Raw genomic sequence first — 18,054 nt, forward strand, 5'->3', positions numbered from 1 at the left:
CCTATTCCTGCATTTTCCAGGCTTTACACTCACTGTGGATCTGTGTGAAAGCAAAATGAGTGACCCCATTGACTTTTACTCAGGCTTTGAAGCCATAGACATGGCTATTCTCAGCCTCCCTCTGAACTATTTTAGGCTCTCCAGGATATTTTCATTACATGCTGCAACATGAATGACAGTCTTTATTCAATCACATTCTGGCATGTGGTTATTTCCCCCCCCCCAAAAAAAACCTAGCAAAATAAACCAAAGGCTAATAGAAAAATGGAATACATTAGGTGTTACAAAGACATTACTCAAAAGCCCCCAATGGTTATTTTGCCCTTTTTGCCTCATTTTGGAGAATAAGGCAAATACAATCTCCCCCAAGAGATCACATTCCATCTTGCTGATTACCACAGATTCACACATGAAATTGCATGCCGAGATATTATTTTTTTTTACTTGTAACACTCAAGACAGATGTTTCTCATCCTCCCACTGAAAATAGCAGAGTGATTTCATAGCCCTTTTTTTAATAATAGCAGCTATGCTAAACATTAGCAGCCATCACCTTTTGCTGCAAGTGGTGGGCTCCTGGGAGAAATGATGATTAAAATCTCAGCAGGCGAATCACGCCCATCAGTGATAACAAGATGATCATAATCATAGCCTTCTCGTTACAGCATGGACTGAAAAAACGGATCAGGCTACAAAGTTTAATAGATGGTTCACATGCCATAATCATACAGTATTTGGAAGGCTTCCCTGCAGAGGAGGGTCTCTGAGAGTCAAAATCACTGCCCCAGGCACCCTGGGAAACTGGTCTGAGTTAGGAATAAGTTGATTGCTACTCCCGGTGAAGATGAAGAAACCAAACAAACGCAGAGTGCACCGTCCTCCCACACAGAGCCCTCATTTGTTGTAAGACCACTCTACAACTGATCCACAAGGCTTGATCCTCAAGGGCAACCAAGAGAAAAATCTTCAAAATACAACCCTGGAAACAAAAATTCAATTTTCTATTGTACAATAGACATTTCAGTTCTTGAAAAAAAAAAAGATTTAAGTGCCTAAGAACTTGCCGACTTTTTCTCCAGATGAAAAATACTGTCTCTCCCTGCAAACCTTGCCTTTTTACAGCCATTGACCTTCAGGGCTACAACAACATGAGCAACAGACAGAAAGATAGACTTAAGAGAAAAACAAGAAGAAGAAAACAGGCTGGAGACTGGCTGCACTTTATATAGACAGACAAAACATGTATGAAGAGGAATTTCTCATTTTGCTGCTCTCCAGGAAAAGAAGTGGTGAGCAACTGACATACTTTGAGTTACACTGAAGAGCAAATACTTGAGACTTGATTTTTGGGTGTGCAGAGCATCCACAATGCCTGATAAAATCATTGCAACCCTTCACCAGTTCTCACCTCCATCTGGCATTTATTTGAAAAATAACTAAACTTTATAGATAGGCCTTGAAACCCAGCGACAGTACAAAAAACCCAATGCTTTAAAAAATGGAGGTTTAAATCACCTGAATACATAGCCTTTTTTTTTTTTTTTCAAGAAACTGAGCCAGCAGCCCCAGCTGTAACAGCGTGTGTTGAGAGCCAATGAAGCAGCTACTTTAAATGTTTTGAAAACCTCCCAGCTGAACCTGCCTGTAGGTGTATTGTTTTGAACTCTTTTCCAAATTACCTGGAAATTTTTGAACAAAAGATGCAACGAAGCATTTTATGTGTCACGAACAGTCACCGCCTAGAACAGCTACAAGGTGTTCCACCTCATAACCTCCTGCCTGCTGTCTGGCTGCAGTCATGTGTATGAACAGGCACGAGACAGAGCTGTATACAATTAGCCAAAGTATACCTGGAAATCACTTGTATTACACTCAGCAGCGTTACTGAACCAAATTGAATCAGAGTGTCCCACCGTGTCCTCCAGCATGGGTGGAGCAGAATGTGTGCACCTCTCTTCCAGCAATTAGTAATTTCTAAGGGAAAGCAGCCAAGTGTACCAGGCAGAGGTTAAAAGCTTCAAATGGAAGCCATGAACCAGTAGGTTGGATGGATTTGATTTTCTATTCTTTGCACATTCCCCTAGCTAGTATGTTTGCCATCTGATCTAAGTCCTTCCAGTACATTAGCATCCTACGATCTCCCCAGATCTTTCTCAGCATCTCAGGTGCCATGAAGTGGCCTCGTTCCTAAGTTTTAAAATCAGAATCTAAAGAATCCACAGAAAATCCTTCATAACCTGGAGCTGACAGAGCTCAACCCAGCTTTGATTTCGTGAAGACAATCTGCATTTGGGCTGAGGAGCCGCTCCTGACTCTGTGGAACAGAGCAAATGTTTGCATACAAAATAATAAATTTTAGGGTGAGCAGAACAAATGATGCAGGGCCATCTTCTACAGCCATTCTTGTAATACAGCAGAACATTAGCTACAGAAATTAGCAGTCATTAGTCAAAATGGAAATGTGGCTGTATTAAGCTTTGTTAATCTTTATTAGTCTCTAAATACACAGTGTGAAAACAGCACTTGCAGGTACAACCTCAAGTCTTTGATTAAACATAATGGTGTATTTCAGAAATAAAATAAAAGCTGACTCACACTCTTCCTGTGGGCTTTTTAGCAAATAGAAATATCCTGGGAAGAAGCACTGAACTGTGTTTTCTCACAAAATGAATAAATGTACAGACAGGTGAAGGACCTTGCCCTGAATTTCCTCTGCTTAGATTATTGGCACAAAAGTTGAGGAACGCCTTTTGGTGCTTTTCAAGGCCAAGCACTGAACCTGCCCCAGAGCCTCCCACTGATGTTAACAAAGGGTTTGTAGCAAAAATGCCTGGATGGCTTTCAAAATGTCAAACAATACCTCTCTGAGCAAAGATTCACTTTTAAAGACTCCGATTGAGAATTTAAAATACATATTCTTTGCTATGTAAATTGTTCAAGCTACACTGAAATCAGTGACAATACGAAAATCCCACTTATTCAAGATCTGTCCTTTAGCACTTAAGGTTACAACATCCTATTCATAATCATGCTAATAATTAGAGATTCTGACTGCCCACAACTCCCACTGAGATCAGGTGAAACTTTCAATCTCTGCAAAGTAACTTTGGGATGAAATATCAACTAAACTGCCCCGAAACCGCAAAACTAAGAGAAGAAGGGTGCACAAAATCTGGGTTAGCTAAAATGCCAGCCTGTGTTCCCAACCATTTGGCAGGCAGATGCTCTGGAGCTGTAACACATAGGGCAGCTGACACCAGTTGCTCATCTAGTTGCTTTACATCACACCCTTTCTTCGCATGTTTGCTGATACAAACTCTTTGCCTTTCCCTTCACTGCTTCCAGAGAAAAGTACAGCAGCAGCTGCTGTGTGCAGCATGGCCAGCAGCCTCGTGTAACTAATACACCCATTCTACCCTAGAGTACAGCTTCATCTCAGCACCGTGCCTCCAAGAAGTGGTGACAGTTAGACACCTTTCAAACCCCTACACAAATCCACAGACTGCTGAATGCCAGCACCAAATCCTGCTACAGAGCACATAGCGTTTGAGGTCCTACCTTCTTCAGGTGTGTCCTCACAGCGAAGGATAATTGTTCCACAGGCAGTGATGCCCTACTGCTTATAAACAGTACATATGTTATCTCTACCTATTTATGTATTCATATGCACGCGTGTATATATAAGTCTTGCCTACGTAACCCTGAGAGCCAGATCTCACCTATCAAGCACCGTGATAGAAGCAGGAGGCGGGGAAAAAAAAGCATATTGAGTAATGCCAGAAAATTTCTGAAGAGGCCAATACAACATATTCCACAGAAGACATGAAAGAACAGGTCAGCCCGTCATGCAGACAACTGTTTGACTCACCCATCACTTCAGTGGACGGCAGCTTCCTTGTTTAGTTAGCCATTTGATTATTCAAAGCACAAAACTCCACGTCTCTCCATATGTCACTGGAGGTGATATAAGGTATATAAGGTGATATAAGGTGATATAAGGAAGATGTGTTCAATTGCCTCTTAATACATTTTAACAGCATTTTTGCTTTCAGGTAAGAAAACGTTCAGAAAGGAAGTACTCTCAAAGATCCCACATTTTCCCAGAACAGACAGGTCTCTCCACTTTGTCAATCACTAAATCAGAACAACTGCTAAAAAGAACGTTTGAGGGAAGTATACATACTGTGACAGAGACAGTCAAACCCATCCAGGAGTTATAGGAGAAACCTCCAAGCTTCTGCACTGCACAAATGCTTAAGGGCTCAGAGGATTTGTCTTTCCAGCACTACTATAGATACTATGTAGGTGAATTCCCCTATATGCAATACAACATGCTTTCTTTGCCATAAAATTTTAAGGAGTAGACCCTCTGGAAGCAAGCATCCTTCCCACTCACTGTATGCGCATTATCCAACCCTACATTCTTCATTTCTGATGGTACTTCTGGGTGCTAGCACCTTGTTCCATCCTAGGCAATGAGCAGGTAAGAACAGCACTGAGGGGGTAAGGAAACGGACAGCGTGCACATACCAAGCCACCAGAGAACAACATCCTTCCCTTACTTATCAAATAAGTGTATTTACTTTAATTCTGGGGTCCTGCTGTGCCTTCCTCTCCCCTTATCCCTTCCCCACAAACCCTGCTATTCCCTGTTGAGCCCGTCACTACCTGAACTTTTGACACTGTCTGTTTGGGTTCCTTACTTGGTAATGAACAGTGACAGTAACTGCACTGGCAGGAAGGGAGTTTTAGTGAACTACGCTGCTCCCACAAGCTTCTTCAAAGTGTCAAAGTGTTACGGTAACGACTGAGTCACCACCTCTTTGCAAGCTTGGTGACTTGCTAATGTCCCCATCCTCGTATGATCCCTTGTAGGGAGCAAACCTGGGCAACCTAAGGCAGGAGATATGCAAACACACACGTCACCGTGACTTGATTTCACATGAAACTGGTTGCAGTTATACAACATCGCGTTTCGCCCCCAAAAGTTAGGTTTCATTTCGAACACAAATACTACGTGACTTAGTACAGCCCCATTCGCTTCCAGCAAAGTGCAAGTGAATTTTCTCCAGAAAAGTCTCTTTCTCCCAGTCAAGGCAAGGGTTCAGCTTAGTGACTGCCTGCCACGTTACCAACAGTAGGCACACAACTGAGAGGCTACAGAGCTAAAAGCTTAATTCATCACAGCTTGAGATAAAAAAATAAATTTTGTAGTAGAGGGCAATAGCAGAGCCCCATCAGTATCAAATACAAGTATCTCTAGAACGCTGCAGTACAGTAGTTTCTGTGCAGGGCACTTAAGAGAACGTTTTTGCAATTTGAACGGCTCAGAAATTTCAAGAAAAAAGGCACTTCTTCCATCAGTGACATTTTAAATGAAAAATCATTGTTCAGAAAAAATATTTAATTGGTTTTGCTCTTTTTCTGCTTTCAAAGTTTAAAAAAAGTAAATTATACTTTTAAAAAATTGCCTAAAGATCGCACCATGAGACCATTAAACGACCCATTAAAATATCTCTGTTCGTGAAATGAAAAGGAATAAACAATGAACACAGGGTAAAATTTTCAGCTTGGACTCTGGGAAAAAGAAAAGCCTAATTATATTCTAAACTTCCTTTCCTAATTTTACTTCCCTTTGTTTTCAACAAGCTCCGTATTTCAAGGTAAAGAAAGGCCTTGAGGAAGTCAGTCTTCCAGAGAAAAATGGCTAAGAAAACAGACTGAAAAATAAATAAAATTGTGCAATGTTTGTGAGTCACCTAAAGAAAGTCTATAGAAACTGTCAAGCAGGGTTGTGATCTGCCTGGGCGATAATGAGTCCAAAGGAAGGGGACTCTGTTCAGACAAGACAAGGAAACAGTTTTTTGGCTATTTGGCCATCAGGTATGCATATTTATGATCAGCGCAGCTTAATGATTAATATCTATCCTCTTCTTGTAAACGTGGGAGAAGCTGCCTCTGCCCTACCTGTAGCCAGCAGCTCCAGCAGCTCACACAACAGAAACCTGGCTTTCCTCCCCCATTCATTGCTTTCAGGAAGGGCATCAAGGTGGCCTGGGGAGATTTACAATCAAAGGCTTCCTGGCCTGACCTTTACTCAGCTCTGAGGATATCACAAGTAAGCACCAAAGAGACTCCATATATAGCCGTAGAAATACCAGAACAGCATCGGAGGAGCGCAGCCCTTAAATGGCAGAACTATCTAGAAGATGAAAGCGATTCTTTTCCTACAAAATGAGGAATTCTTGCCAAAACATGTTGATTTCTACAGGGCCTTGCATTTTCAGGAGTTTCCACTGGAAAGGAGTCATCAAATTCTTAAAGCCAAGAGCCTCTATTTATAAAACTAAAGAAACGGGGGAAATTAGTCTTGAGGAGGTTTCAAAACATTAATTCGACTTTCAGACTAGCTTTAGGCATTGGCAGCAAAGCAGAGAAGCCTGACCTTCAGAAAATACAGTCAGCTTGCTATTTTCTTCCAGAAAAAGAAAACTGGTCCCTGGAGTCGTGGCTCACACCTCGCGGGTCAGAGCGTAGAAGCATGACGGGATCACACAACGGGACCAGCCAGGAAAACGGCACAGAAAGGGACCTCGATCGTTGTCTGAACATGTTGTCTCCAGGTGTCCTGTCTCCCCTGTGAAAAATAACCACTTTTAAGGCACCACCGCCCCCGTTTACACAAGGCCCAGGGCTCCTGTCTGCAAATGGCTGGGACAGGGCAGGAGCCTGCTACACAGCGGGACGGCTTCCAAAACCCCCTCTTGCCACATCTCTCGGACCCGCCGGATCGACTCAAATGAAAAAGCCTTTTAGAGGGATTTTAGGAAGAATTCCCTGCTCTGTCCCAGCTGCTCAGCAGGGATGAGGCAAGCCCGGCAGTGGGGTGTTAGGGCCGATGGCTGGCCCTGGGGACACGTTTAGCCACAGGCCGTCACTTGAAAACCCATGTAAACTTTGGCCTGAGCGCCGCAGCCTCTGCTCCTGTCAGCCCTAATTGCTGGAGGAATAAAGGCGCAGAGATGGCAGCTAATTTACCTGTCTCGCCTGCTTAAATTGGGGAACTCTCTGGAGCCAACCTCATCTCTGCGGGGTCCCGAGAAGTGAGGAGCGGCAGAGGTGCAGCCGCTTATTGGCTTGGGGGAAGGGCTGGGGACATACCTTGGGGTGGCAGCGCTCAGAAACAGCCGACTCCCCGCCAACTTCACACCCGCACGGGGTTTGTTTTAAAGTGAGGTGAGAAGGGGAATAAAATGGCGGCCGGGCTGCCAATCCCGGCCGCGGCCTCCAGGGGGCGCTGCGTCCCAGCCTCCGCCGCGCCGCGCCCAGCCTCAACATGGCGGCGCCCGGTCCGGCTTCACCCGCCGGGGAGAATGGGCGGCGCCTGCCAGGAGCCGCCGACTTCCGCCGCCGGCCCATTTCCTGGAGGGCCGCCCTTAAACGCCGCCTGCCGCCCTCACAGGGCGCTGCCGCCGCCGCCCGCCCCTCCCGCCCAGCCTCCGCGGCATGCCCACGCCGGGAGCCGGCGGCGTGAAGGGAGGCGGCGTCCACCGGCGCCGAGGCTGCGAGGAGAAACGGTTTTTTTCCAACCCGCCGCGGGGACCGTTTTTCTGACTGAAACCGCCGGTCGCGGGCCGCGGAACAAGGCGGCCCTCGCCGGGTGGGCGCTGGTGGGGAGCGAGGCCTTGCCAGGCCGTCCCCCGGGGCCCGGCCTGAGGGGGTATGCGGGGGTAGCCCGCCCCGGCAGCCAGCTCGCCAGCCAGCCTCTCCTCCCCTAACGCCCGCTCGCCCCAAGCCCAGCCTCGGTGGTCGCTGCGGAGCTGGCTTCAGGCGGCCCCAAGATGTTCAGCTGGCTGGGCACCGACGACCGCCGGAGGAAAGACCCCGAGGTGTTTCAGACGGTGAGCGACGGCCTGAAGAAGCTCTACAAAACCAAGCTGCTGCCCCTGGAAGAGCACTACAAGTTCCACGAGTTCCACTCGCCGGCGCTGGAGGATGCCGACTTCGACAACAAGCCCATGGTGCTCCTCGTGGGCCAGTACTCCACTGGCAAGACCACCTTCATCAGGTAAAAACCCAGCTCCCTCCCTCCCTTCTTCTCGGGTGTGCCCTCACCCTCGACGCCCGTGGGCTGTGGTGGGGCAGAGGGGATGTTTCTGCTACTTGTACTACACCTCCATCCCTTTTCTCTTCCCTCTTCTATGCCCCTGGTGCACAGAAGCTGCTTTCAATTGAAAAGCCACCTCCGCTCAAACTGTGAGGGTGTTCCTGTGCAAGGAGAGGGCGAGGGAGATGTCCCATGGAACACCGACGTGGCAAAAAGTAGCCCAGGGCAGGGCTGAGGAGTGCAGGCAGGGCATTGGCATGGAGAGGTTGAGTCACTCGGGGCACCCTTGGCCGTTCAAAGTGCAAAGGCTGATGGAAGCCTTGCACAGGGTTTCCCCGTGACTGCCCAGGTCAGGGAAGCCCCTCCAACAGCCATTCTTACCAACTTGGTGTTGCTTTTGAGTGGTGGGGCAACCTGTGGTCTAGGGAACCTTCAGGTGGGTGCTTGGGTTTGTAATGAGCTGTGTCTCACCTTTGTATCTGTCTTTCTGTCCACTGTGCCCAGTAAGCCCTAAAGTAAGCCCCGAGTTAACTGTGTCCTGGGAGCAGCAACTTAGCTCCAAACTGTAAGGAAAGGGCAGCTGCCATTAGCAGGCTTGATGTAAAACTGTCAAAGCAAGGGTTAAACTTTTCCAGCTGGACTTGGTTGCAGGGATCTCTGTTTAGTCACACTGCTAGTTCAACTTGCAGCAGCCTTTCTCTTGGGATCAGCGCTGAAGCTCCGCTCTCTGCATTTCCTATGTGATTCATGAGCTTAGCGTTAGATTCCAGCCTTTTTCTGGTGTGGCTGTGTTGAAATCTGTGGAATTACCCCAGTGTAAATCTGGACACAAGCCACAAGCAGCCAGCCCTTTGTTCTACCAGTATTTCTTGGTGGAGGAGGGAGCTGTGGGGAGTAGAGAGAGGTAAATCAAATTGACTGTACTTCTTCAGGAGTGACCTTGAGAAATGCAGGGTGTTTTTTCGTGTGCTTTAATATTCCTGCTACTTTAAGCCCCGGCCAGGAGCCAAGAACAGAATGCATTTCTGCTACCTTGTTATGCACCTGGCAAAGTTTGAGTGAGAAGGCTTTTCTCATGTGAGCCGGTCAAGTAGATGGTGAAGGGGCATGAATGACCCTGAGAAGCATTTAGCACGTGGTTGGAAAGGAATTTGCTCCTCTGAAAACCAGAGAGGCTAGCTTGGATAACATAGTTGCCTAGTTCCACCCCAGATCTTTGTTCTGTGACTTGGTACCAAACCTATTTGAAAGGCTTTTTCTGTCCTCTGGGTTACTGACACCTCGGAGCAGAACTTCCCCTGAACACAAGGAGGTTGCAGAATATCCTTTTCCTGAGGTTGCTGGCTGTGTAACTAGAACATCTCTTCCTAATGTTTCTCTCTAGATTGCCAGCATCAGCTTTTCCCTACAGTCTCACCTGCATGCTGCTGTTAGCAGAGCCTTCCTGCCTTTGCCTCTCTCTGTAAAGTCCTCTTTCTCTATGCCCGAGTTCCTTCTGCAAGAAGTTTGGGTGTCTAAAGCATGTTCCAGACAAAAGGAGAAGACTCATTTTGCTACCTAGGGATTATGGTCAAGCAGAAGCGACCAGGAGCTTCTGCTTCACAGGTGTGCAAAACAGACCTGAGAAGGCCTTTCAGGAAGGCAGAGTTTTCTCTGGGTAAAATAGTGGATAAGAAGGTGAAAATTGGTAGCTGTTGGAGAACTCAGGGCCCCTTATAGTAGGAGGGAGTGTGAAGGTCTGGTATTCCAGTATGATCCCAACCCAACAAAGGCATTAGGTGGCAGAAAACCCAGTGTTGCTCGTGGTAGGCTTCCAGTGTGAGTTTGCAGGCACTGGTCATTAGAGAGCTGGGATAAACACCAGATTAGCATCCAGAGTTATTGTGGGAAAGCGAGTGGGAGCTAAAACTGAGAGCAGGGAGGAGTTAAAGGGGACTGGGGGAGGAAGTGGGAGGGGAAACAACCATTATGTCTTAGTATTAGAGTGAAGCAAGAAACACCCTCTGGACCTCTCTTCCATAATCTTGTCGGGATGGGGTATAATTAGTGTTATCCCTCTATATCCACTACACTCTTGATCTGTATCCTGCTTGTATGGGCATGTAATTTAGGGAGATGACGTAGTGTCACTAATCATTCATGTGGAATGAACTCAGTCCCAGTTCACCTGGATCCCAGTATACCATTTAAAAAAAAAAGGACAAAGGACCTTAGTCACCTACCTGAGGTGAGTTCATCTCCCAAACATCTCTCCTTGTTCTTTTGGAATCTGAGGTGAAGCAAGGAAGAAACGCAAGGCTCTGAAGCGCCCGAACTGCAGAATCTTGCAGCATCTTGCAGGGAGGCTGCTTTATTGTCAGGAGCTGGTGGCAGAAAGAAGGCAGTGAAGGTCAGCAGTGAGAAACATTCCTAGAGGCTGAGGCGGGGAGGAGGGAGGCAAGTCCTGTGGGTCAAAGCCAGTGTAGTGAGACCAAAGCACTGGCTTGTTTTCAGTGGAACCAGGCTGTGCTCTCCCCTGCTTTCAGGGATGCAGAGAACTGAGCCATATTTTTTTATGTGAAAGATACAGCATTGCTAACTGCAGCTTTTCCATTCCTGCTTCCTGCTGTATTCTCTCCTCTCACTCACTCCTGTTTCTCTCCTTGGCATACATTTGGCTGAGGATGTTTCCACAGGGCTCGGGTCTGAAAGGCTGTGGTGGCAAGGGCAAGGCAACACCCCTACCTGGGAATAGTTGGCAGCCACAGCAGGATGCCACTGGAGTCTGCCTCTGCAATGTTATTGCTTTTTATGTTTCCTGTAAGAGGGTGGGAGTGCAGGACAGAACATTACTCTTCTAATTAACTTAGATTCTGTGGTCTTTTCTAAAAATAATCCTGGCTTCTGTCCAGCCATCCTGCTAATAAAATAAACAAGCCTGCCAGAACCCTACTAACTGTCAACATGGCTTGCTTTTCTGGTGTAGCCACCCCTTCCTTCTACAGCTAATCATTTACACGTCCTGGCCTCTCCAGACTGTTTGTCACAGGCTTCACGCAGAGCTCTGGTGTGACCTCCCCGTGTGGCCCTGAACCTTTTCATCGCTGCCTGCACCAGGCAGTTGTCACATTTCCTCCCCGCTCTGCCCTTCTTCCCTTTCCTGCTCTGCATCACCTCTGCTGCCACACACAGCAGCATCCTGCAGGGCTGCTGCATGACTCATCACCAGCAAACGGCCCCTGCCCCCACATCCTGCAGCATTCCTGCCCGGAGAGCCTGGGATCTCCTTGCCTAGCCTCTAATGCTTCTCCAGACCTGCCTGGGAAAGACTACCCCGAGCCAAGCTGGCATTAATGCAGCTTTCCCACCCTCCTCCCTCACCAGAAGCAGCAACAGGCCTGAAATGAGGCAAGCAGCTTGATGCTCCCAGCCACATACCAACTCCAGACACTTCTCCTAAAAGCAGATTGGCCATAAAAAAAACCAAAACAACAAACCAACCGTTCACCTCTTGGCTGGCACTGTCCCCCCAACTGGCTGGAGGTCACTCCCCCAGACCCTTGGAGGTGTTCAGCAGCTCACAATAAGGTATAGCTGCACTGGCAGGGGAAATTGCTCACTGTCAGTCAGTGTTTTCCACAGTCATTGTTTGCTCTTCCCTCCCAGAAATCCCCACAAATGTGACAATTGCATGTGTTCTCTCGCTCGCTGCTGTTAGCAAAGGCAGCCTGTGTCCCTGCCTCGCAGAAGTGCCTTTCCCCCATCGGACACCGTCAATAAATCCCCTTGTATTTGTCCTGCCTACAATGGGATTCTTGTGCTGCAGACACCCTGCTGCACAATGGGCCCGAGTCTCACAGAGAAGACTTACTTAAAATAGATGCTACGATACTAGGCACTGCAAGTTTTCATCTGATTTCCTATCACTTGTTGCACATTAAGTCAATGAACATTCTCTTGTAGCTCCTTCTGTGTGAGAGTGCTTTTGTGGGGATTATTTTTTTGTTTTGTTTTCAAGTCTTATACAAGAAATAAACATAGAAACGCTTTGAAAGATTAGCTGAATGGAGCTGTGATAAAATTCTTTTGAGCAGCCTGGCTTGAGGAGGAGTGTTGCTATTATATACAGGACTCTTGCTTAGGCTTTCTTGGGAGCTTTATCTATAAATGACAAACAAACCCCCCAGGTGCTTTTTTCGCCTGTTGCTCAAAAGCTATTGTATTACATGTGCATTTCAAACCCATAAAAAACAAGCAGGTTATTGTTACTGCAAGGCTGCAACCTGGCATTGGCAGCAAGAAGTTTTTCTCAAAAGCACTTAACTTGTATTTGACAATTGTTGTCCCTACCTGTTTCTTTTCTCTCCAGTATTTGCAAAGGGTGAACTCAAAGATCTCCTTCCATGGATTCAGTGAATGCTCATCTGCATATCACTCTTAAAAAATGCTATGTCAGACCAAAAGCAAAATACAAAGTGGGAGCAGAGGGAAAGCCAGTAGCAGTGAGTAGCTACTGCAGCCATGTCCATCAGGGGCTAACATTTTTGCATTGCCATTGAGGAGTTCCAAGCCTGGTTTCCCAAGTCTAACCAAGTGGCTTCTAACCTAGCAAATGGTTGAGGAACCCCTGCATAGGCTTTAGATAGGTAGGATATGCCCACCCTAGTATATGAGGTCAGAGGGCTGTGCCCTGTCTGGATTGTTTAAATTTTTTGGGAACAGCTAAACAGCTGCTGCTTAACCTCAGTGTTGCTCCCATGAAGAGAAGTCACTTCTGGTGACAGTCTGGTGAACACAGGACTTGGAAATCTCTTTGGGTGAAAGATACAAGAAAATCAATGATAAAATACCAATAAGGGAGATGGTCAGCTCTTAAGGGAATTCTGGGTATTGTTTCTGGAGTTCTTGCTGTAGCTATTTTCATTAATGTATACAAAGCCAGATTAAGTAGCAGTGATTTGCAGTATATCCTGGCTGGGTTCTTCCTTTTTTAACCTTTAGGTTCAGTTAATTTGGCCTTATCCATTGGCAACTGAAGATGCATTTGCTGACGTGGTGCCAGTAAATAGCCCTGCCAAACAAGCACATATTTTTTTGTTGTACCTAAAACACTGGATGGTGATTACCTCTATTAAAATGATGGTGAAAGCAGGAACCCCCAAAAAGTTATTACAAGCCTTCATCAATGGTCCTATAGTCCCTCATATAGGAACTTACCTCTCTGATAAAACTCACCTGAGTGAACCAGTGCTAGTTGTTAAACATGCTGGTCTCAATCATGAACAATCTTCAGCCCTTCTCCCTTTTCCTTTTTCCCCATCCCCTGAATCTACTTTTAACATCACAGCAATCCTATATTTATCTTTCTACTTTCTACCTACTAAAGATTAGGTCAAAGCAATGGAAGAGGAAGCACCTGCTACTAGCAACAAGCAACACAGTATTATACTAACTTGTATAACCTGGCAGTTATGTTCCTTATGTGACGATTCAGAGCTTATCACCAGGTCAGGAGGTTCAACACCATCCCATACTGAGCGCTAAACCAGGTCTAGCTCCCATTTGCAAACCACATGGACATAATGGTCTTAGTTTTCAGCACAGGATCAGCAAATGGGATATTTGCTGCACACACAAACACAGACCGGACTTTAGTGATGGCATTCGGCTCTGCCATGAGGAACTGTCCCATGCACACCATTGACCTACCCTGAATTTGGCAGGGTTAAGTCAGGATGTGCTGCCAGGGTCCTAATTCAGCCTGGTGGGTGACTGTCTTTCTCTGAAATTTGCCACATGGTACCTTCAGAAAGGCTGCCAGAGGCTTAGGAAATAATAAGGGATGTTGTGCTTACTGTGCTATTTAGCTTGATAACAAATACTGGGATGTACTCTGCCACCCACATGCTTAGTGCTCAATATGCCTGAGCAGTTTGTAATGCAGACCCGTAGCTGCATTGCAGAAGCACACAAGAAGGGAGACTTGAGGCTTCAACAGTCAAGTACAGGAGAAGCTGGCATTTGAGCGACTGATTTGGACTGGGGGCTAAGCACATTAGTTGGATGAGTCTGCTGAAATGAGCAGCAGTGAAGTAATTGATATTGGCACCAAAGGCCAGTAAGGTTTCGGGATTAACTCTGTAATTGCAGTGAACTGCTGTTTTTACTTTGCTGTGCTAAGTCTGCTCCAAACGTCTTGAGGATTAAAATACACAAAATGATCAAACATGATGAAAATCTCTTCCCAGCAGCTGTAATCTTCTCAAATTCTTAATCCACCTGCAATAAGAAGGCTTTAAATGTGGGGATCCTGAGTAGAAAAGCTACCACGACATTTATCAAAGCGATTCAGTGACAGTGCTAAAAATAGTTTCAGAAGGATCCATACTCTTGAGCTTCGTAATTACACTGCAATCTTCAGTACAACTCATTTCGGACTTAGACAGCTCATGCCTCATGCCCACACCCTGTTTTTTGCCTACAGGTACCTGCTGGAGCAGGATTTCCCAGGGATGAGGATTGGACCAGAGCCTACAACTGACTCCTTTATAGCAGTTATGCAAGGAGATGTGGAAGGAATCGTTCCTGGAAACGCATTGGTGGTGGATCCCAAAAAACCATTCAGGAAACTCAACGCCTTTGGCAATGCCTTTTTGAACAGGTCAGTACTCAAGAACTTAGTTGCTCTGGAGAGTAAAGCTAGAACCTAATGAGCAGTATAGCTAGCAATTTAAAGTGATGAGGCATTACACTATTCTTCCTTTTTTTCCCCCCATCCACGTGGGTGATGCAAAGCCATTCCAGTCATATCAGGTGCACATCAGTCAAACGTGGGACAAACCTTCATTTTACTTGAACAAACAAACCAAAACCAAATCACAGCCTGTCAAACTCATCCTGTAGGACTCTAGAGGTAAATCTGTTTATTACACTTTGCTCTGCCTTGCTTTTATATCCCTAGCTGCTCCCGTTCTGCCATCAGTTCAGTTCCCTGAAATTAAATAGTCCAACCAGACGTAGCCACTGAAGTAGTAAAGAAGTAGAACTGGCACAGTGTGCACACCTTTGCTTTCTTCTTCCATTCTGTTGCCTTCCACATACAATCTCAGATGCAAATTGGTGACAGCTCTAATGTCTTCCCTATATAAAAAAAAAAACAACTGTAGTACAGGGTTTGGACAGTGGCTCTGTGACATAAGGAACGTAACCTTTCCATCTCCTAGACCCAGGCCAGCCCTACTGAATTTTGGATCTAGGCCTTGCAGGAAGCCTGCAGCACACACCCATATCCTAGATGAGCACAAACTGCGTTACAGCAGGCAGATGGGAACAAACTGTCCGACTACGCCCATCATCGGTGCCTTCCCTGCTAACACAGGGTGGGAGACGTTGGAAACATGGCAGCTGCTCGGCCAAACAACCAGGAAAGCTGGGCTTTGGCTCCCTCTTCAACTTCCGAGCTTAGAGAGTGTCTATCCAGAGAGCGCAGCATCTTCTACCAGCACTGACCACGGGAGTGCTGGTGTAGGCTGCAGTGAAACAGGGAAGGGACCTACAGAGAAGCTTGATGAGAGAAGAGGGACCTCGCTGTGGGTCACTACTACGTGGTGAACCTCACAGTGCTTCAGGAAGCAATATCTGATCACTACACGGGCTCGTCCTTCAAATACATCAATGTCATCCTGCACCAGAGAGACTTTGAGACTTCAATATTTTATAGGGCCCAGAATATCTGCACTTGGCCAACAGTTAGGTCAGGCGAGTGCCAACTCCCTACACCAGAGGAGGAAGGTGGTTTGCCCTAAGAAAATAACAGGCCTCGTGCCTGGAGTGCAGAGATAGTAAATGAAGAGAGCATCACCCAGAGCAGCTCTGCTGATAGCCAAGAACAGCCACAGCGGGCAGACAATTCACTGCAGAGAAGAAGGAATGTCAGGAGTAAGGAGGCCAGGCACAGAGGGCAAAAAAGCAAACACTCCTGAACTGGACTGATAGATGTGTCCTGAATGCAGTTTGCTCCTAATACAGCAAGGGATCTCCGCATCCATTAGCCTAGTTCACTGTATCACGCTGTCTTCTTCTTACTCTCCTGCTACTCTTCCTTCTCCTCTGAGGAAGGAGTCAAGTATGTGCCTGTAAGGACAGCAGGACAGAGAGGCACAGCAGTGATTCAGCAGCAGCAGTGCAGCTCTACTAGCAGTGGAAGGAGTAGCCACAACAGCCAATTAACCCTTTTTCTGCTGACAGCTAAAGAAAGGGTGGGGTGTATGTAAATGATTTCTAGATTGGCAGAAGACGACACGCTAAAGGGGACTAACTCAGCATTTTGAGCATCACAGTGCTGAAAACGCAGATGGTAATACCCAACTAATTAGAAATTTAAACACATGCAAGAATTGACTCAGAGGGCCAGAAATTTAGCAGATGTAAGTCGGTGCACCCACTGGACTGGATCGAGCTACCCATGCTTACCCCTGTTGTGGGCCTGGCTTTTGGCAGGAGACAGTGCAGAGCCATCTCTGCCTTGCACATACCTTGCTGCTATTTTGTGTTTACTAAGGCACCAGCCTCAGCTAGGAGGCTGTAAGCAGGAAATTTAAAGAAGGGAGGTAATCTCCAGGAGCAACCCCTCTAAGCTGAGATAAGAGAATGACCATGGGCAAGTCTGCTTTATCCTGGGTGGTTAAAGATAACAACTGGCTATAGGCACCACTAGAAAGGAGCAGAGCAGCCCCAGGCAGTAGCATTCACACAGACCATGGTGGTCTTGGCTGAGAGGTGGCAGCCCACCAAACTGTGTCCTGTGGGGTGCAGAGCCTGCTGCTCTGGGGAAGCTAAGTGGAGGAGTGAACATCCAGCCTCAGCTGGTACTCCCTTCCCGGCAGAGACTGATCTGCTGCCTTCCAGGAAGCAGGGGAAGAGTGGTACAGTCAGGATTTGGCTGAGAGACAGCAGCTAATTGTGCTGCTCAGAGCCTGTCTCCTCCCTCCCTTCATTCCCAGGAGACGGAGTGCTTGCCCATACCTTCCTGGCTAAGGGCAGAGATAAGGCTGACAAGCTGCCCAGGGCTGAAGGGATGGCAGCTCTGCAGTACCATGCTCTCACCCTGTCTTTTGTCCTCCTCTTCTTGCCCCAGGTGGTTCCGGAGAACCTGAGAGAAGGGCTTGTTTTCTTCCCTCCAACTCTGCTGGCAGTACCCCAGCTCTGGAGGGATCCCAGCAGAGAGATTACAGGTTGCACCTCATTATCAGGAGGACTTGTTTGGCACCAAGGGCCTGGAGCAAAATCAGGAATCTCAGCCATTACTTTCATATCTCATTGGCTTGATTGCAAGATTCTTCCCACCCCCAAAATATGTCTTGGGAAAGTAAGGTGGAGTCAGTCCTGCTTTTGTGTTGTCAATAGCAGGAGACATCATGGATAAGAGGTTCCTCCTTCAGCCCCATGCTCTACCTGTAAAGGCAGTGAAAGTCTAGTCTGGCACCATGCTCTTCCCTTCGTATGGCCCTGGAGAGAATTAGGTCATGTTACCTTAGGTTTTGCTGGGACAGCAGGAAGGCAGCAGCCTTAACAACCTCACCAACTCATGCTGGCCTCTGACCTTATATCTGAAGTCTCCTGTGGAGACAGTTCCCCAGAGAAACTGGTGGAAAATCCCCTTGCCTGAGCCATTTAGTATTGTACCACAAGGAACGTTTCAAGCTGTAACAATGGAGAGGAAACCTGGACTGGCAGGACAGGGGAATAACATGACCTCCTGAGCCTTTTGTTCTCTGCTGCTGTGCCTGGAACTCAACAGGAGAATCAAGCCAGCCCCCCCCTCTTCAACATGAGGTGTTAACACATTCAGAAATGCTCCCTGTTGCCACCTGCCAAACTGTGGCTGTCAGAGAGAGGCTGTAATACAATGGTCTGAAATAGCTGACAGCTTAGGAGAGAAGGCACTCATCTAACCTGTGAGGATTCAC

The 18,054-nt window shown here is 47.0% G+C and overlaps 1 protein-coding gene across 1 annotated transcript in view; it reads left to right on the top strand.

Moving 5' to 3' along the window:
* The first annotated feature begins 7,841 nt into the window (after positions 1-7,841).
* The window catches only part of EHD3 (EH domain containing 3), a 30,277-nt gene continuing 20,064 nt past the window's right edge, over positions 7,842-18,054 (top strand). The window contains exons 1-2 of the mRNA XM_014950964.1: positions 7,842-8,068; positions 14,571-14,747. Of these exons, the coding sequence (XP_014806450.1) occupies positions 7,842-8,068; positions 14,571-14,747 (404 nt within the window). The remainder of the gene's footprint in view (positions 8,069-14,570; positions 14,748-18,054) is intronic.

This window comes from Calidris pugnax, unplaced genomic scaffold (assembly GCF_001431845.1).
Source record: "Calidris pugnax isolate Ruff unplaced genomic scaffold, ASM143184v1 scaffold24, whole genome shotgun sequence".
Classification (NCBI taxonomy): domain Eukaryota; kingdom Metazoa; phylum Chordata; class Aves; order Charadriiformes; family Scolopacidae; genus Calidris; species Calidris pugnax.